This window comes from Brassica rapa, chromosome A06 (genome assembly GCF_000309985.2).
Source record: "Brassica rapa cultivar Chiifu-401-42 chromosome A06, CAAS_Brap_v3.01, whole genome shotgun sequence".
Taxonomy (NCBI): Eukaryota; Viridiplantae; Streptophyta; class Magnoliopsida; order Brassicales; family Brassicaceae; genus Brassica; species Brassica rapa.
In genome coordinates this window covers 28,185,679-28,205,448 of record NC_024800.2, presented here as the reverse complement: position 1 = coordinate 28,205,448, position 19,770 = coordinate 28,185,679, and the positions used below count along the sequence as shown (strand labels likewise).

The window sequence follows — 19,770 nt, the reverse complement described above, 5'->3', positions numbered from 1 at the left end:
AAGATCTCAACTTTGGAATTCAAAAATATCTTTCGTCAGTTACAGTTAAATGGAAAAAAAAATTTAAATAATTTGGTGTTGCATTAAAAGGAATTTCGGAAAATACAGAATTTAATAAAAATCATAGTTTAAAAATATTCCAATAGCAGAGTCTTGTAAATATTGTTGAAACAGAAAAACACTTTAAAAAAAAAGAACTTTTCTGTTTTAATAGTATAGATGGTTTGATTTCTTTTCTTATGCTAGTTGCAAAAGAACATTTATTCATATTTTTGACATTGTTGTCGTTACCATGAACGTAGCCTCTTGGAGAAGGGTAGCGACGGGATACTCTGCTCGTGCCTGAAGAAGTTCTCTGGGTCAACCTTTGTTTTAATTTTCACCAGTCTGTTGAAATTGTTCTTGAAGTACTGGGCTCCCCACGTTTGAGCTTTTATGAAGTTAGCTTTCGAGTCTTTCGTATTCGTTCCCAAGTCTAGATCACGATAATTCACGTATGCTAGCCTCGGATTGCTTGAGACATATGGTGTCATGTAACTGTACATTTCTCTGATCCATTTCGTTCGTTTGTTTAAACTTATGCCGTCCTCTGACGTCGAGTTCGTGGCATAATGAATCTTTAAGATGGTTCCCTTTCTATGCGCAAATGGGGTCTCAGATTCAGGAATCTTTGCCATCATTCCACCGTAGGGAATCATAAACATAGATGATGTGTTTTCTTCAACCAATTTCTTGAACATTCCTTTGAGACCAAAAGGCGGAATAGGTTCTGTAGCGAAATCTGACTTTCCTTTGAAGTACACTTTTACATACGGAGACAACTTGGGGTTAAGCAAAACTTCGAGAGGAGAATCTATTGGGAATCCAGCATTGGCAAGAACGGATTCAATCCAGGTCACTTCTATACAATCCTCTTGAGTTAGCCCTAGTTCCGGAAAATACTTCTTCATAACCTCCATCAAGGTGCCTTTCTCGCCAAGAAACTGACCTTTATATTCTAATGTCAGTGTCTTGTCCCCCGCAACTCTGAACATCACTCGTAAGAAGAGATCATCAACGAGCTTGTCGGCAATTCTTTGCCACTTTGAAAGAATCTTGGTTTCTGGGTCTTGTTCTAATGTTTTAGTAACGGTGAACATGGTTAGGGTTTCAGGAACGGGAACAAGCTTGAGCTTCCATGCTAGAATTACCCCAAAACTCCCTCCACCTCCTCCTCTAATCGCCCAAAACAAATCCTCTCCCATCGCAGCTCTGTTAAGTAATTTACCATCTGCATTAACGATCTTTGCGTCTAGAACGTTATCTGCAGCAAGACCATACTTCCTTAACAAGGTGCCGTCCCCACCGCCTGTTATATGCCCACCTATGCCTACGGTTGAGCACAACCCTGCTGGGAACCCATGGAGCTTGCTCTTCTCTGCAATTCTGCATAGAAAAAATGTCAAGAAGAAAAACAGTCAGCCAAAGATTTTTATAAACGTATTATAAAATCTACCATCAATACAAGTCTATCACTATAAAACTACTGCATTCTAACCAATAAGTTCAGTTATAGCTTGTTTGCGTAAAACTAAAAAGATTGTATGATTTTACTGCTATTCTTCTATATAATTCTACCTTCACTATAACAAAAATATTGTCATATCCAAACCACCTGAAAGTCTATCACCAATAAAACAAAATATATCACGTAAATTTAATCTACCATTAATTACAAATAAACTAGAGATCTTTTCCGCGCTTCGCGCGGATTATGTCTTATAAATTTATTTTATTTATAATATTATTTGTCGGTTTTTTTCTTTTACATTAACTTCTTGTTTTTCCAATGTTAGTTTTTCTTAATCTAAATTTATATATTTATAATTTTTCATTTTTCTTGTTGTAGATGGAGAATTATATTTTTTATTAATGGTTTTTTGTATGTGACATAAACTTTTTGAAATTTTAAAATAATATTATATATAGTACAATTAACACATTAAAGAAGAAAAACATATTCAGACACATTTTACACAGGTTTTATATGCATAATTTTAAATATTATATATGTATATATTATAAGTTTGAAACATGTAAATGCTTTCTAAAGCTAAATATTTGTTCTGAGTTTACATAACTTATCGAAAGTTTTATCTCTTTTTAAATTCTAATCACAGAAAAAATATCAGAAAGTTAGTATAGATGGGTTTTTTGGGCTTTTAAATCAACACTGAAAAATTACATGAATCAAATAACAACAGTTTTATAAACAACTGGATAAAATTTGACCGAGCCAAAGATTTTCACACAATATTTTCTTTCTTCTACAAATTGCGAAGAGCCTATAGACACACAAAAAAAATCATAATTTTTGTTTTCACTTATATAACATTTCTTTTCCTTTACACACGGAGTTTATTACACTGCTATAAGCAATAGAAAACTCTATTCATATAAGATTCACATCTATGCATTTTGACAAAGAAGAATTTTAGCCATCTTTAGTTTTGGAATGGACCAACATCAGTCATATACACTATATTTTTTCTATGATTCAAATCTTATAATTTTAATATATGTGTAAATTTCGATGTGAAAAAGCACGCACGCCATTTATCATTCAACCTATTACTTTTTTCAAAGTAAACACTATAATCCTCCTTTGGTTAGCTCCACAAACTAATCTCTTTGGATCAGTTTACTAAAAAATATAGATACTAATGTCAGAAAAGAATATAAACACTATCAACAACAAATATTGGCACAAGACTATTTGGTTCAAGGAACATATTCTACGTAATGCGTTTATATCATGGCTGGCTTTGCGAAGAAGACTGCCAACCAATGATCGCTTGAGGCGTTGGGGGTTAAATGTCTCAGGAACGTGCATCCTTTGTAATCTGGAAATAGAGACTCACCATCATCTCTTCTTTGAGTGCTCTTTCTCTCGCTTGATATGAGAGCTTTTTGCTGCTGAAGTTTGGATTTCTCCTCCGACTGATCTACACTCTATTGCAGCCTGAATCAATCAACTTCGCGTCAACGCAGATGCGCATGTTACTCCAGTCATCAAGCTCTACTTTTAGTCAGCCATCTACCTGTTGTGGAAAGAGCATAATGCTCGTGTGTTCACAGCTGTCTCCTCACCTTCATCAGTCATCCTTGCCTCTCTCGACCGTATGATGCGTGACCGTCTTCTTTCTTACCCGGCAAGTTCTTCTTTCTCCTCTTCTCTACTTCTTTTTTATCTTTCTTGTATAAGACCTCCTTAAGGTTTTTTTTTACCTTGAATTGTTGTTGGTTGTTTTTATTTCCTTGCTGTAATAAATTGTTTAAAAACAACAGTGTAACTTTTCAGAAAATGATAATCTTAAAATCTTATCAACAAATATTAACTTATTTATGTGAATATATATTTTATTTTAAATCATTTTAGTGGACGAAGAAAGCACCATAATTTGTACAACGAATTTTCTTAGATTCACTTCATCATACTCACCATTTTACCATTTTAATTACATAATTTTACATGAGCTTCTTCACCCTTCCCGATTATTTTCTCGTTATTTATAACTACAATATAAAGTTATAAACTATATATATTATAAATTAATAATTTATTTACCCTTGAAGTCCAACGATTAAAAATATAACATAATTCAATATAGATATATGATTCTATTAATAAATTAGCAGTTACAAATTTGAAATTTCTAGTAATATCAAAAGTCATATGTTAGTTATTATCTTTTAAATGATGTCTATTTTTAATTTTTTTCGATGAGAATATTTTGGATGAGATGGATAGTCTCAAAAGCCTTGAATTTAGTCTCTTTTATATAGTAGGATTTACCATCATTACATATCTAAAGATGACAACTCTAACAATATTAACCAAAAATCTATCATCACACAAAATAAACCTACCAATCAATAATCATATACGAATACGACATAAGTTTACTATTCTACCAATACATCTAGGTTTGGACGTTTATAAAGAAAGTTGAATCCGATCTGAACAGTTAGAAAATCCGAACAAGGTCTAAGACTTATGTACTTTTAGGTTCATGTACAACATGAACCGAATTAGGATCTTAATATATTCAAAAATCAGTTAAATCTATTGTTACCTTTTAAGTATCTTCAAGTAATTTAGATTTTTAGAGTATTTTACACAAATTGTAGTTTGTATACATTTTTTTTGTTATTTCGAACATTAATTTTTGATCAATTATTTGATTATCTTTTGGTCAATCTCTTTAGCTTTTAATTCAGATTTTGAGCGGTTTTAAACATAGGTTAACAAAATTTGAAATTAATTTTGGAAGAAATCGAACCGAACTCGATTCAACAATTAATAAAACTAAATATCTCATAAACATAATATACCAAAAATCCAAAAATCTAAATTAACGTAAACAAATTCGAACAGGACACCGAACGCTCCTACAGTCCTACCTAAGTACGTCTATCACCCAAAAGTAAATCTACCACCATTGACTAACATGTGAGTTAATTTGTATAAGTATGTTCTATTATGATTACGTGTAGTCACAAGTATCACACATTCACACGTAATTCTTTAATTTCGTGGGCTATTTGCTATGTGCACTAATATATTAAAGTACCTGCAAACATAATCTTAAAACCTCTAAGATTTGTCTATTCCAAATGTAGTTTCAAAACCTTAAATTTTAAGATTTTACACATTAGAAATTTATATTTGAAGTATAACACTGTTCAAAATTTTATGTTTGAGGTGTTTTTTTGTTTTACAAATTTTAAAGTTATGCGTCTTTTAAATAACCATGTTAACTTTTATATTTATCCTTTTAGTTTTAAAATATATTTCATAATTTCATATACAGAATAATGTTCAATTCTATAAATCTATGCTCATAACCTATATATAATTAACAAAAAGGTAAATATATTATTTAAATTTTATAAATCGATCACATATTTGAACACTACAAAAATAATTATATTGAATAGTTTATTATTCCTCTTATAGTTATTTATTTAATTTGTGTTTCTAGAATTTGCATTTATTATAAAATTATGTTAATACTATTTGTAATAGTTTTAATATATTTTTTATTATTTATAAAAATGTCATTTTACTATTTTGATTAATCTTAAGGATTATAATGAAAATATTTTCCTCAAAAAATCATATTTAAAGGTTACCACAGGAGAGAAACATCATCAGATCTTAAATTTGAGGTTCAGTTGTTTTTGGAGATGTTATTTAGACAATCTCGTCTAATGAAAAAAAGATATTACAAACAAAAACAAAGATATTATTAAAGAATGTTTATGTTTTATTAGTATTAATTTTTATTCTGTGTTTTTCATTAACATTTGAGTATATATTTTATGAAAAAGTAAATTATGTTAAATGTATCAAAAGTGTGAATTGTTTTATAGAAACATTCTTTTAGCAAACGCATACTTAAATAATATTACCTGTAGTAGAGTTCACCAATTGTAGCACCAGACTGAACCCACGCACTATTATCTTCAATATCAACATTGATCTGCCGTAGTTTCGACAGATCGATCAAGATAAACGGTGTTTCCATCAGTGAAACAAAAGACAAACCCTCATAGTCGTGGCCGCCGCTTCTAACACGGTGATGAAGTCCAAGTTGATTGGAACATATGACGGAAGCTTGGACGTGAGACTCGTGAACCGGTTTAAATATGAATCCCGGTTTAGGCATGGACTCTGTCACGTACCGAAGATTATGAGCTGTTGATTGAAGGACTTCTTTGTAGATCGAGACGTTTCTTTCAGGTGAAAAGAACGTTTCGAGGAGTGGAAAATCGACATTTGTGTTTTCGTGTAGACAGTTGATGAAGTCATCTTGTAGAGAGGTTGAAGAAGTTGGTGTTATTGTGCAGAAAGAAAAATATACAGCTAAGAACGAAAATGTATAGAGTGCTTTTGACTTTCCCATCTCTGCAGCATAGAAACTCGAAGGACAATACTTAATATATAAGAAGATAGTGTTTATACATATATAGAGATCATGATAATGACGTGAAAGCCATTTTTTCACGTGTCTTGAAAACGTTGACTTTGATTCAGCTTATTTGATTAAAAACTATCAAATGAGAAATGCACATTTATTTTTTATTATCCTTGCTTAAACGGTGCACATTTTAAACATTAAATCATCACAATTCCGTAAAAAATGCACAATTGTTCAAGGGAAATCACAGGTATTCAATCATTTTAAAACTGATTACACATCCAAATCCAATGCAAGATCGATCTTACTGATCTTATCAGTTGACTGACAACTACGGTAGAAGGTCGGATACCTCAACTAATCGGGAATTTAGGCGATTTTCTCTGATATTTATTATAAAATAAAACACTCCATTGCCGAGGGGTTTTATTTTATTATTTATGTATAGTTTCCATTATTGAGTTTTTGATTTAATTATTTTGGCTATTTTTTCTGCATATCATGCTTACCATTAAGTTCTAGTCATGTCAAATAAATTTAGATCCTTTGATAATTGTAATTTTTTACAATAGAGTTTTTTTGTCTGTTTCCTTCTCTGCGCATGTAATATCAGGACTTTCAAAAAGATCCTTTAAGTAGTGCATTTGCATTAAATTGTAAGTTCTAAATCGTCTAAAATAGAAAATATATATAGTGGTGCATATGCATAAAATATATTCTATTTTTTTATCGGCTGGCTGAACAAAATCAACTGAAGGTCTGTACAATAGAAAAAAATTTATAACAAATGGTGTCGCGATTTAAAACTGTGTTTATGTACTAAATTTGTAAAGCTGATATGTATTTAAGTTTTGAAATGCTATTTAATACCTATATGTTTTTTTTGGTAGGATTCAAGCAAATGGGACCTTTGGTTCCTCCTTCTCTTCCAAGGTCATTTGGGAGTGTATTAGAGTCCTCTCTCCGGTGGAATCTTGGCACAAAGCCATTTGGTTTAAGGAGTATATTCCTCGAAATTCTTTCATCTCCTGGCTGGCGCTTAGCCGTAGGCTCCCAACACGAGATAGGCTAAGAAGTTGGGGTCTTAAGGTCCCGGAGCAGTGTGTCCTCTACTCTGCTGCCGTAGAAACCTACCATCATCTCTTCTTTGAGTGCCAATTTTCAGCAAGCATTTGGACTTTCTTTGCAGAAACAGTCTGGCCTAACCCACCTCAGGACATTCATTCTGCTGCGGCTTGGATTTGTATGGCCAGGAATTCTTCTTCACCTCAGGCTAGGTGTATCATAAAGCTCATGTTCCAGTCAGCCGTCTACTTGATATGGAAGGAAAGGAACAAGAGGATCTTCACTTCTGTCTCCTCATCTGCTAACTCCATTCGTTGTGCTGTTGACAGGCAGATCAGGGACCGCCTCCTATCTATCCCAGCCTCTCCCCGCATTCAGCTTTCCATGTTGCAGTTCTTCTTTGCCTGCACTAGGCCGCCTTGACTCTCCATCCGTTTCTGCTCACCCTCTCTTTTTCTGTCTTGTTTTTTCTTGCTTGCATGGGTTGTTTGTGTTTGTTTGTCTTGCTTGCAAATAAGTTGCTAAGCAACATGCAAACTCTTGAAAATGGTATGAAATTTTAACATGATTACCAAAAAAAAAAAAATTTATAATGCAAAGAAGAAATAAAATAAAATAAGTCTGATTTATTTAAAACCGATGGTTATCTATCACAATATAGCAATAGCATGAAGTGTATAGACAATAAGTGGATCACTTGCACATTAAACCACATGAACATTACATATAATGCCATAATAAGGGCTAAACACATACAAACATTGTTTTTTTGTTGTCTAAGAATCAAATCTTAAACAATCAAAGGAGGAACACTCTGCTCATTTCTGAAGAAATTGGTTGGATCAATCTTTCCTTTAACCATAGCCAATCTCTTGAAATTACTTCCAAAATACCTCATTCCCCATAAGCTCGCATCCTCAAAGCTGCAGTTAATCGCTTTATTCATACCTAAATCAAGATCTCTGTAATTCAGATAAGCTCCTCTTGGTGATCCAGAGACATAAACTCTCATATATCCATAAAGCAATCTCATCCATCTCACATACTTCTCCATCTCTTCAATATCCTTCACTCTCCATTTCACCATATACTGTATATTATACAGATTCCCTATCCTATGTGGAAATGGAGTCTCCGTTTCGCCAATCTCATACATTCTACCACCTAATGGCTCCATGATCATCATCGGAGATTCTACCTCGTGAAATCTCTTCCATATACCTTCTAAACCGGTTTCAGGAATAGGGTTCTTGACAAAATCAGATTTTGCTTTGAAATACAAATCATTGTATCTTTGTTCTCTATCAAGAAGAGTCTCTAGCGGCTGTCCTCTCTTCCAGTTGAAGTACATTATCGAGTCGATCCAGCTCATTTCTGAACAGTCTTGAAACCTTAACCCTAGTTCCGGAAACTTCTCATTCATCAGAGGAATCAGTTTATCGATTCCTCCAAGATAATTTGCTTGGAAGGTAGCTTGAACTGATCCTCCGGAATTGTAGATTATGACTCTAATGAAGAGATCGTTGTCAAGCGCTGCAGCAATAGATTGCCATCTATGAACGATTTTTGTCATGTTTTGTGTAAACGGTAGGTACCTTGTGAAGCAAGTAACCTTCTCTGGAACCCTAACCAGCTTCACTTTCCAAGAAGTTACAACTCCAAAGCTGGCAGCTCCACCTCCTCTAATCGCCCAGAATAAATCTTCTCCCATTTCTCTCCTGCCGTTGTAGATTCTTCCGTTTGCGTCTACGAAACGCGCGTCCACAACGTTATCTGCGGCTAAACCATGTTTCCTCATCATTGCACCAAACCCTCCTCCACTAAAATGACCTCCAACTCCAACACTAGGGCATGTTCCCGCAGGGAAGCCATGGATCTTGCTTGCTTTAGCAATTTTGTAGTAAAGCTCACCGATGGTTGCACCGGCTCCAACCCAAGCTGTTTCTTCCCTGAGGTTGATATCGATGGATCGGAGATTTACGAGATCAAGAACGATGAAAGGTGATTGCGATGAGAGGTAAGAAAGGCCTTCATAGTCATGACCACCACTTTTAGTCCTTACTTGCACGCCAAGTTTCCTGCTGCACAGCAATGATCTCTGGATTTCAGATTCTGTTCTTGGCGTGGCTATCAGAATCGGCTTCTCGCTTGAGAAATTCAAGCTTGAGAATCTGTAGTTTTGGGATACAGTTTGCGAGAGATCAGTGTAGAGTCTTGAATCTGGCTCGTGGATCAGGCTTTTAGAGTTCATAAAGCTTGAAACAGAATGTGTCGACATGCAACTAAGAAACTGATCTCTAATAGGAGAAACTTTAGAATCAGAATTGGCCCATTTGACTAAGAACAGAAGAAGGAGAGACAGAGCAAAGGCTTCAACTGTTCTCATCTTTAGTGCTTTTGTTTTCTTGAGTTTGGAGTTACAGAGAAAGAGCATTGCTCTTGTTCTGGCAATTAAAGAGTATTAGAGATCTTGATGAGAGCTGATGACTAGTGATGAGGTTGCAGAAGCTTTTAAGTGTAAACTTGTTTCCAAGTAACACCGACGTAGAAATAATTAATTATAAATACAGTGAAAATTTAATTTTGTAATTTTGTGTTGCGCAGAAACAAAAGAGCAGTCAGCAACAGACTTCCAAAATTGGTAACTGAAAAATATAATTGATTTATTTTTCTTTGTTTTTTTTGGAAAAAAAATTGAAAAAAAAAGATTTTTATTTTTATTTTATTTTTTAGTCAAAGATTTTATTTTATTTGTTAAGTAGTAATCATATGCCCACAGTGGAATTACGTGTTCTTATATGCATTACATATATGAATAAGGTTCTCACTATATGCATGTAGATAACAAACCTCTATAACTACTATATATTCCTAGAAAAAGAAAAGTTTTCACAGTTTTGTGCTACTATTTGTTCATATGATGAGTCTTATATCTAAAAGAAAACAACTTTAATTCTAAATGATGGTACTACAATTTTTTTTATGAGATCAAATTAGCTTTGTTAAAGAAAATATGAAGCTAGCGTCAGGTATAATTTACTGCAATTCAACGGCATGCGCCCAACGTGTCAATGTTTTCTAGTTGTTAGTTGTCTTTGAGTCCTGATCTTCATTGCCCACTGCATGACTCATTTGTGTTACAGTGACGATTAAAGAATATTAAGCTAATTAATAGAGAAGAAAACCCTTTCTCAAAAAAAAAAAAAAAAAATGAAAACTATAATGAAACTGAAAAAAATACAATATTTTGCTGACACTGAATCGAGAAAATGGAACAAAAATTCCCCAATCTGAAGCTAAACTGAATTTCATGATAACCAAAAAAAAGTGGAAAATTGTATGCCAAATTAACCGAACAAAAAATACCAAACATTATGCAATTTTTTTTGTCAAACTTTTTATTTATTAAGATAGCCAAGTCATTACATAGTTTTGACTCATAATTCTAGCATCTTTAGCTAATACATCAATATTTGTAAGTGACTCTCTACTTACGTACGAAATTTAAAAGAACAAGATTTCGACATTTCATAGATATCGTGTATCAGTGAGGCCGCCTCAGTGATACACCTCTTGGTGATGGTTTCTTCAGTGTAGAACCGATGTAACCCATCAATTAGTCGTTTGCAGTCTGAGATGAAAGTAACTTGATCATAGTAAAGATTCCTCATCTGTTGCACTGCCTTATGCAATTAAATCAAGTAAACCGAAAATATCAAAATCAATTTTCTTGATAAAATATTAATAACATTAACTTAATTACTTTTAACTTTGATATTGCTTTGTCTAAAATTGAAACCAAATATTCCAAACCTAACCAGATCACACATGCTTTGCAACATACCATGAAAAATAGAAATAAAAGAATCATCCGAATTCCTCATAAATTCTTACAATTGTATATAAAAACTCGAAAATTTTACAATATCCAAATATAACCCCTCAATGATTATCCAACTACAGATTTTTATTCTTATTCATAGTATATTGCAAGATCAACTAATAATGAAACTCTTGGTGTGATTCAAAGTTCACTCACCCAAAAAAAAAAAATACCAATGAAGAGCCTGAGAGTCCAAGGTTTCAATGGATCTTCAAATGTAAGAGGGCTCTACTAACTAATCTTGATAAGGGTTTCTCATAAACTTTGATCCCATTCAATCAAAGATTCTTTCTCCTGTAGAGAACAACAAAAACACAACCGTGCTAAAGATACAGAGCAAACCAGGTATGAAGAACACAATTCTCCAGCTCTCTGGATGTGACAAATCGGAGTAGATCAACTTAGAAGCTTCAAGAAGCTTCCCAGTCAAATCAACACCAATGATTCCAGCTAATGTCCCAGCAGTATTCGAAACTCCCATCACAATTCCTGCATATCTGGGAGCAATATCCATGTGGTTCACCGCAAAACCGGCTCTCCCTAATGCCAGAAACCCAAGAGCCACAGAGGAACACAAGATCACACCGTTGGAGGTTCTAAACTGAGGCAAAGCCATCAACGCCGCTGAAGCGACTAAGAACCCAACCGTGTTCAAGAACTTGCGTGTTCTGGTAACAGAGAGTATTCTCTTGGTGATCAAATAGTCTGCAATGAACCCACCAACAATGGAGAATACAAACATGTTGAGGTACGGCACCATCTTCGACGAATCCATTCCCTGAAGACTGACCTTGAGCCCAAGCTCGAAGTAAGTCGGAAGCCAGTTCATCAGCACATATAAAGCGTAATGGAATGTGAAATTGTTAACCACAATGGCCCAAACGGGTAAGCTGAGCATTATCTTCTTCCACGGGATGTGAGTAACTCTATGGTTGTGGTTGACATTAGTTGGCAAGAGAGCACCTCCAAATCCAGCAGCAGCGGCTTTCGGATGCTCAGACCGAGGCGGGTCAGTAGCGTACCTAATCCAAAGCAATGACCATACAACACCAGCTAAGGCCTCTGCTATGAAAACTGATTCAGGACCTCTAAACTCAACCAAAGCAGGGAGCAACCACATTCCCAAAGCTGCACCTAAATACATCCCCGAAGTCGTTATCGAAACCAGCCTAGACCTCTCATGAGGAGGCACCCACTGAGCCAAAACAGTGTGGATAGAAGGAAAGATGAAACCTTGAGCAACACCCACAAGCAAACGGGCGAAAACCAAGAGCCCGACTCGGTTAGGATCAAGAGGAACCAAGAAACAAGTAGACGACCATAGAATAAACGACATAAGGAGGACTTTCCTTCCACCAATCTTCTGAGCAGCCCAACCTCCAGGGACTTGAGAGCAAGCGTAGCCAATAAAGAAAGTGGAGAGTATGGTTCCTTTGCTTGACTGGTTGATTCCGGCAGCATCAGCAGCGACGGTGTATGCAATAGAGAAGCCAACACGCTCAATGTAACAGACGGAGGTGCTGAGGAAAGTCAAGAAGACTATGACATAGCGTTGTGGGATGTTGGATAGCTTCATGTTACTTAGACCTTTTCTCTATGTCACACAAATGAAATCAAACTATTATATTTCTGATTTAGATAACTTCAAATCAAACTCTTTAATGAAACATCATAGGCTATTATGATTCATAGGATAGGATAAAAAAAAAAGTGAAGCAAATGAAAAATATATATTTTTCAGATCTTGGAAAAAAAAACAATGCCTCCTTACTTCACAATGTAGATCAGAAAGCATACCTTACTTCCTCTGGATATTCATTCTCTCCCCTTTCAATTTTAACTTCAACAATGCGAATGGAGGGAGGGTATTGTTAAAGTAAATTCAAAATCGGAGAGAATGAAGAATGGGTTTTGGATTTTGAGTGTGGAGAGAGAGCAGTGATTCGACGGTGAAGAAGATTGAGATTTTTAGGGTTTGTAAAAGAATTTAGAGAATGATGATGGAGATCGCTTTTTTTTTTTGGGTCAACGACGATGTGTAAATGAGTAACAACGAAACGGCCATTTCTTCTTCTTTTATTTATTAAACAACAAACGGTTGATAAAAAAAGATGGAAAACAAAAATACTGGTGCTGCCCAGGATCGAACTGGAGACCTTTTGCGTGTAAGGCAAACGTGATAACCACTACACCACAGCACCTTGTCGCATGTTTCATTCGTTTCATTTAAATAATCATATAGTGTAATAGATTGTTCATGTAACCCATTTCAGTATTTTGATTTTTTTTTTTTTTATGACACAATAACTTAAGGTTTCACTTTGGCTTACTTCACATGTAACTGTATAGACACTGTGAATAGATCTCTGATACATTTTATTTGTTTGGTTGGACTATTGTCATTTTCTGAGGTCCAGCTCATAGCATAATTAAGGCTTGAAAGATGGTTCCGTCTCTATGCGGAAATGGTCTCAAATTCAGGAACTTTCGCCATAAAGAGTCCAAAGCAGAGATGGTACGTCTTCTCCAAGCAATATTTTGATCCCCAGAGCAGGAATATGTTATTTTCCTCTCAATATTTTCAACCTCACGTATAACAATTGGTTTTACTCTTGATTTTTCTTTTTAATGTTTACTAGGATAAGACATGCGCCTTGCGCAGGGTGAGTTTATTTGTATATATTATCGATAGTTTCTTTTATACATTTGATCATTTTATTTATATATATAAAATATTTATTGTTGTTATTATATAATTTCTTTCCAATGAATCAGATCAATTTTTATTAAAAATAATGGAACAAAAGTATAATTAATACATCATGAGTTGATCGGATTGGACATTAAACAAATTATGACTTAAAACCTTATTTTTTTCATCGAACACATTCTTGAAAAAAGTGAACAGTATTGTTTTCACAGTTGAATTATTTTGACTTTTATCTTCTATATGGTTTTGAAAACTTTCAAATCAACCATCGAATTGATACATGTCATTTTAATTTTTTTAGTCGTATACTTACGGAAAACTTACATTAATTTAAAATCGTTTAAAAAAAATCAAAATATAACATATAAGAAAAAATCTAACATAAAAGAAAAATATAACATATAAGGTGTCCTCATTTTTGTATTTTAAACTCGTTTAAAAAAAATATAACATATAAGGTTTCCTCATTTTTATAATTTAAAGTTATTTTAAGAAATTCAAAATATAACATATAAGAAAAAATCTAATTTTTTTATTATATGGTTAATGTGATTGTTTATTTTTTTAATAATATAAAATTAAACAAAATGAAGAAGGATGCAAAAATTGTTATCAAATCTTTATTATTCATAATCATTAATTGCCATATATATGTAAATAATATTAGGTAATTTAGTAGCATTTATTTAGGGAAAGAATATACACATCTTATATTTTAGGTTAATATAATGTTCTCTAGTGGACATTAAACAAATTATGACATAAAAGCCTTATTTTTCCCCTCGAACACATTCTTGAAAAAGTGAACAGTATTGTTTTCATATTTGAATTATTTTGACTTTTATCTTACATATGGTTTTGAAAACTTTCTAATCAACCAGCAAACTGATACATGTCATTTCAATGTTTTTAGTGGTATACTTAAGAAAAACTTATTTTTTTGTAATTTAAATTCGTTTTAAAAAATTCAAAATATAACATATAAGAAAAATATAACATATAAGAAAAATATAACATATAAGAAAAATATAACATATAAGGTGTCCTCATTTTTGTATTTTAAAGTCGTTTTAAAGAAATATATAACATATAAGGTTTCTTCATTTTTGTAATTTAAAATCATTTAAAAAAATTCAAAATATAACATATAAGAAAACATCTAATTTTTTAATTATATGGTTAATGTGATTGTTTATTTTTTTAAAAAATATAAAATTAAACAAAAATGAAGAAGGATGCAAAAATTGTTATCAAATCTTTATTATTCATAATCATTAATTGCCATATATATGTAAATAATATTAGGTAATTTAGTAGCATTTATTTAGGGAAAGAATATACACATCTTATATTTTAGGTTAATATAATGTTCTCTAGTGGACATTAAACAAATTATGACATAAAAGCCTTATTTTTCCCCTCGAACACATTCTTGAAAAAGTGAACAGTATTGTTTTCATATTTGAATTATTTTGACTTTTATCTTACATATGGTTTTGAAAACTTTCTAATCAACCAGCAAACTGATACATGTCATTTCAATGTTTTTAGTGGTATACTTAAGAAAAACTTACTTTTTTGTAATTTAAATTCGTTTTAAAAAATTCAAAATATAACATATAAGAAAAATATAACATATAAGAAAAATATAACATATAAGAAAAATATAACATATAAGGTGTCCTCATTTTTGTATTTTAAAGTCGTTTTAAAGAAATATATAACATATAAGGTTTCTTCATTTTTGTAATTTAAAATCATTTAAAAAAATTCAAAATATAACATATAAGAAAACATCTAATTTTTTAATTATATGGTTAATGTGATTGTTTATTTTTTTAAAAAATATAAAATTAAACAAAAATGAAGAAGGATGCAAAAATTGTTATCAAATCTTTATTATTCAAAATCATCAATTGTCATATATATGTAAATCATATTAGGTAATTCGGTAACTTTTATTTAAGGAAAGAATACACACTTATTATATTTTAGGTTAATATAATGTTCTCTACTGAACATTAAACAAATTATGACATAAAAACCTTATTTTTTTCATCGAACACATTTTTGAAAAAAGTTAACAGTATTGTTTCCACAGTTAAATTATTTTGAATTTTATCTTGCATATGGTTTTGAAAGCTTTCAAATCAACCATCGAATTGATACATGTCATTTTAATGTTTTTAGTCGTTTATTTAAGGTAAACTTACATTTTTGTAATTTAAAGTCTTTTAAAAAAAATTCAAAATATAACATATAAGAAAATTCTAACATATAAGAAAAATATAACATATAAGGTGTCCTCATTTTTGTATTTTAAAGTCATTTAAAAAATATATATATAACATATAAGGTTTCCTCATTTTTGTAATTTAAAGTCATTTTAAAAAATTAAAAATATAACATATAAGAAAAAATCTAATTTTTTTATTATATGGTTAATGTGATTGTTTAATTTTTTTTAATAATATAACTTTAAACAAAAATGAAGAATGATGCAAAAATTGTTATCAAATCTTCATTATTCATAATAATTAATTGCCATTATTCATAATAATTAATTGCCATATATATGTAAATCATATTAGGTAATTCCGTAGCTTTTATTTAAGGAAAGAATACACACTTCCTATATTTTAGGTTAATATAATGTTCTCTAGTGTTATATAATTATAAAATAATGTGACACCATTAGATTAAACTATACTTTATATTAGATGCTCTAGAATTCTTTGAAATAGAATTTAGAAGGCATTTAGAGTGCCACCTAGGATTTGGGGTTTTTTTTAATTAATACAAAATTAAGGTTCTTATTTTTTAAATGCTTCTCAATTAATATATAGGGGATGTGGGCATCAACGTTAAACTTTTATTTCTAGTAAATTTTATATATTGAAACCTTAGGCAATGATTAACCACGGTCTCTTAGCTAGAGTTCATAGCTTCGACTAAGAGACGTATTTATCTTTTAACTAAAAAAATGTTTCTTAGCCGAAAAATGTAAAAAATTATAATAAAAAAAAATTGTGTCAAATCGTGAGTTAAGAATCCAAATAAGAGACTGGGGTTAATCATGCTATTCCAACAACGGTTAACATATTGATCAATACTCAAGATCAGCTGCAAAAATATCTAGTTGGTGCAAAAGCGAGGAGGGTCTCTCTTGAGCAACTGTGTTCAGTATACACTTGATTTTCTCTGTTCCAAGCTTCTCCTCAAGCATTCTCCACATCTCTGGAACATTCTGCTCATAAACAATTACATACCAGAATAAAGAAATCAATGGATCATCACAAAGTAAGCTCTCAAATCTATTTTGGACAAGAAGAGACCAATACTTACTTTTGTCAGCCATAGCATGTAGACAGCAGCATGCAATGCTTGAGCTTGAAAATCTTCAAACTTGGTATCTGGAACGGTCATAGAAGATTCTAGAAGATGGATCTCTTTATCAATGAAGGTGACAATTTCTTCATTCATGACCATGCGCTGTCCGGTTTCAGATGACTGGTTGCGTCCGAAATGCATTATCCAAGTAAGAGAGAGGAATCGCCGGTGAAGCCATAGTGCCTGATAGATAAAAAGTGCAGTAACACATAATAAGTTGATACTGATTCGGCCATCCCCATAGTAGCATGCCAATAAAGATGAAAGATGATCATACCTCTCGGCCCAAGTAACGTGCCACCAACTCTTTGTTCCAATCAAGCTCTTCCTGTCACATTATTGTAAAGAGTTTTTAAGAGCCATTTTAATTTTCAGCAGATTATCACGGAAGACAAATCCTACCTTCCAGATCTTATGTGCCTCAGTTTTATCATAAGCGTTGCTTCCTTCCACATTATGTGTCTCCAAAACCCTGAGCATCAGCCGCTGCAGATTGATGGAAAACAAAAACTGGTTGGTGAGCTACATGGGAAACTTGACCAGATTTGAATGGACAATGTTAGCTGTGTACTTCATACTTACAAGACCTAACATAATTTGCGATAAGTCACGTGACCGCTTAGTTACATTATTAATGCATACTCTAGATTTACCATAACTTGCGGCATTTAAGATATGCGGCTCTTACTCTGCGGTAATGAAAGCAAGAACTATCGGCTACATGCAGCCCTGCCCACCTTTTAGAATTTTTCAACTCTTGTAGCACCTAAAACCAACAACATATATAATGTAATCAGAATCACAGATTAGAGAAAGCTTATGGTGTACCTATCTTAAACCATATGATTTTTTATTTTGGCAAGCTAAGGTAACAAAAGTAGCCAATTTAATGACATCAGGGAAAGGTTAAATTAAAGGGAATGGACCATACATAATGTTCAAAAGTTGAGGCCATATGTTCCAGAAATCTTAAGAAATTGTAGAGAATGATAAACCTGCTCTGTTGTCATGTAGGAAACCAACCAGCAGCGGTGATACCATGCACGGTAGTTCATCTTTGATCTCTGCAAAGGCCAAGTAAATGTTTAGGAGCAGAATAAGTGACTGTGATATTAGTAGGAATAGCAACGAGAGACCGACCATTTATATATTAATCTACGATAGTGAAATTGTGAAGAAACCAATATGTACATATCATGGTGAACCTTCATTATATATAAAGCACACAAACTGATATAAACCTCGCCTATTGATTCCACTAGCTCAGACTCTTTGGTGATAATCTCTTGTGATGCTGAAAACCTCCGGGAAAGCATCTTAATTATCCATCTTCTGTTAAAATAAAATAAAAATATTATGAGCAACAGTTGTAGGTTTCCTTTTCTTCACTAAGTTATGATGACCGACCTGTGACTCCATGTTGGCTCACTCTTTGGAGAGTTAGAAAGAAGGAGCCTAGAAAGACGAAGTTCTTCCGTGAATGCCTCCAAGGGTTGATCTTGTTTGGACAAGATCAACTTCCTACCAACAAGATGAGGGAGGGTTAGATAAAGAAACAAAACACTAGAGAAACAAAGGAACATCATTTAAAAGCAACCTGGCGTTCCATGCAGTTCCAAAGTCTGAGCTTAACAGCAACAGAGCTTGGCTATGTTTCATGACTCTGCTCTCAAGGGAACAAGAAGGGATCCCAGACGAGATATCTTTGGCAGAAGTAGATGCGGTTTCAAGGCATTTGTACTCCTTAAATGCAGACAGGAAGGCATGTTTTGCATCTTTACATAATTGGATAAGTATGTCAGTTGATATTCCCAGTTTATGATCTTGATTCCAGAAACTTGTTGAGCTTCCGTCAGCAACGGATCCTGATTCTTTATCCAGCAGTGTGAACTGTGAGGGGTGAATAAACCCAACTTCATCACTTTTAACTCAGAGAGAGAGAAAACAAAAACAAAAACAAAAACAAAAACAAAAGTAAGAGGAAGCATAATAGAAAGAAAATAAGGAAAACGCAAATCCAATTTAGTGACCAGCATTGTTATGTCATAGGAATAAACTACAATGGAGAAGATTCTCTATACTCACATGAGAGGGTCAGATTCAAGAAGATGCTCGAACTGATTCAACAAGTCGAAGCAGACTTCTTCAGAGCATGAAGACCCTTGTCTCATTTTGTCTCCTTGGGAGATTTTCAGAAACTTTCGATTACCTGAAATGAAATCAAACTATTATATTTCTGATTTAGATAACTTCAAGAAAATAAAATCAAACTCTTTAATGAAACATAGCTCTCATCTTAGGATAGGATAAAAAAAAAAGGTGAAGCAAATGAAAAATATATTTTTCAGATCTTGGAAAAGAAAAAAAACAATGCGTCCTTACTTCACAATGTAGATCACAAAGCAAAGCATACCTTACTTCCTCTGGATATTCATTCTCTCCCCTTTCAATTTTAACTTCAACAATGCGAATGGAGGGAGGGTATTGTTAAAGTAAATTCAAAATCGGAGAGAATGAAGAATGGGTTTTGGATTTTGACTGTGGAGCAGTGATTCGACGGTGAAGAAGATTGAGATTTTTAGGGTTTGTAAAAGAATTTAGAGAACGATGGAGATCGCTTTTTCTTGGGTCAACGACGATGTGTAAATGAGTTGCAACGAAACGGCCATTTCTTCTTTTCTGATTCATTTCCGGTCGGGGATCCGAAGTTCAGGCTTATAAATAAAATATCTCTAAAATAATATAATTTTGGGTTCAAA

The 19,770-nt window shown here is 32.9% G+C and overlaps 5 protein-coding genes and 1 non-coding gene across 11 annotated transcripts; 1 reads left to right on the top strand and 5 right to left on the bottom strand.

Moving 5' to 3' along the window:
* Positions 1-121: 121 nt before the first annotated feature.
* On the bottom strand, positions 122-7,423 carry LOC117125831 (berberine bridge enzyme-like 25). The gene is made up of 2 exons (XM_033272367.1): positions 5,455-7,423; positions 122-1,425 (listed from the first exon to the last, which is right to left on the bottom strand). Exons 1-2 carry the CDS (start codon positions 5,946-5,948, stop codon positions 288-290), a joined length of 1,632 nt encoding a protein of 543 aa, XP_033128258.1. The 5' UTR covers positions 5,949-7,423; the 3' UTR covers positions 122-287.
* LOC117126158 lies at positions 6,751-7,451 on the top strand. The gene is made up of 2 exons (XM_033273589.1): positions 6,751-6,779; positions 6,854-7,451. Exons 1-2 carry the CDS (start codon positions 6,751-6,753, stop codon positions 7,449-7,451), a joined length of 627 nt encoding a protein of 208 aa, XP_033129480.1.
* Positions 7,452-7,634: 183 nt separating this feature from the next.
* Positions 7,635-10,634, bottom strand: LOC103827902 (berberine bridge enzyme-like 23). The gene has a single exon (XM_009103464.2). The coding sequence runs from the start codon at positions 9,460-9,462 to the stop codon at positions 7,819-7,821; it is 1,644 nt and encodes a 547-aa protein (XP_009101712.1). The 5' UTR covers positions 9,463-10,634; the 3' UTR covers positions 7,635-7,818.
* Positions 10,635-10,904: 270 nt separating this feature from the next.
* Positions 10,905-19,665, bottom strand: LOC103827903 (probable anion transporter 5). Of its 2 annotated transcripts, none has more exons than XM_033272383.1 (2): positions 19,425-19,665; positions 10,905-12,505 (listed from the first exon to the last, which is right to left on the bottom strand). In XM_033272383.1, exon 2 carries the CDS (start codon positions 12,485-12,487, stop codon positions 11,186-11,188), a length of 1,302 nt encoding a protein of 433 aa, XP_033128274.1. In that variant the 5' UTR covers positions 12,488-12,505; positions 19,425-19,665; the 3' UTR covers positions 10,905-11,185. The 2 variants fall into 2 exon arrangements, with proteins under 2 accessions (XP_033128274.1, XP_009101713.1); XM_009103465.3 differs by lacking the exon at positions 19,425-19,665 and adding an exon at positions 12,709-14,476.
* TRNAV-UAC lies at positions 13,040-13,112 on the bottom strand. Its single transcript has one exon. It is a non-coding gene; the product is annotated as a tRNA-Val (tRNA).
* LOC103827905 (protein prenyltransferase alpha subunit repeat-containing protein 1) lies at positions 16,155-19,402 on the bottom strand. Of its 5 annotated transcripts, none has more exons than XR_004448265.1 (11): positions 19,097-19,402; positions 18,609-18,932; positions 18,419-18,532; positions 18,217-18,343; positions 18,007-18,075; positions 17,700-17,777; positions 17,414-17,497; positions 17,289-17,339; positions 16,963-17,194; positions 16,707-16,868; positions 16,155-16,527 (listed from the first exon to the last, which is right to left on the bottom strand). XR_004448265.1 is itself a non-coding variant. In XM_033272380.1 (11 exons), the coding sequence occupies exons 1-10, from the start codon at positions 19,180-19,182 to the stop codon at positions 16,728-16,730; spliced, it is 1,302 nt and encodes a 433-aa protein (XP_033128271.1). In that variant the 5' UTR covers positions 19,183-19,398; the 3' UTR covers positions 16,155-16,527; positions 16,707-16,727. The 5 variants fall into 5 exon arrangements, 4 of the variants coding, with proteins under 4 accessions (XP_033128271.1, XP_033128269.1, XP_033128272.1 ...); XM_033272380.1 differs by having other exon boundaries at positions 16,967-17,194; positions 19,097-19,398; XM_033272378.1 differs by lacking the exon at positions 16,155-16,527 and having other exon boundaries at positions 16,606-16,868; positions 16,967-17,194; positions 19,097-19,397.
* Positions 19,666-19,770: the final 105 nt, after the last annotated feature.

What these genes read in the sequence shown, in the direction of transcription:
- LOC103827903 (XM_033272383.1), bottom strand. Translation starts at nt 12,487, where the DNA reads ATGAAGCTATCCAACATCCCACAACGCTATGTCATAGTCTTCTTGACT.
- LOC117126158 (XM_033273589.1), top strand. Translation starts at nt 6,751, where the DNA reads ATGGTGTCGCGATTTAAAACTGTGTTTAT. An exon ending in CGATTTAAAACTGTGTTTAT is followed by an intron (nt 6,780 to 6,853) that starts GTACTAAATTTG and finishes TTTTTTTGGTAG; the next exon opens with GATTCAAGCAAATGGGACCT.
- LOC103827902 (XM_009103464.2), bottom strand. Translation starts at nt 9,462, where the DNA reads ATGCTCTTTCTCTGTAACTCCAAACTCAAGAAAACAAAAGCACTAAAG.
- LOC103827905 (XM_033272380.1), bottom strand. Translation starts at nt 19,182, where the DNA reads ATGAGACAAGGGTCTTCATGCTCTGAAGAAGTCTGCTTCGACTTGTTG. An exon ending in CCTACATGACAACAGAGCAG is followed by an intron (nt 17,778 to 18,006) that starts GTTTATCATTCT and finishes TGTTGGTTTTAG; the next exon opens with GTGCTACAAGAGTTGAAAAA. An exon ending in ACATGCTATGGCTGACAAAA is followed by an intron (nt 16,869 to 16,966) that starts GTAAGTATTGGT and finishes GTTTATGAGCAG; the next exon opens with AATGTTCCAGAGATGTGGAG.
- LOC117125831 (XM_033272367.1), bottom strand. Translation starts at nt 5,948, where the DNA reads ATGGGAAAGTCAAAAGCACTCTATACATTTTCGTTCTTAGCTGTATAT. An exon ending in ATTGGTGAACTCTACTACAG is followed by an intron (nt 1,426 to 5,454) that starts GTAATATTATTT and finishes TTTTCTATGCAG; the next exon opens with AATTGCAGAGAAGAGCAAGC.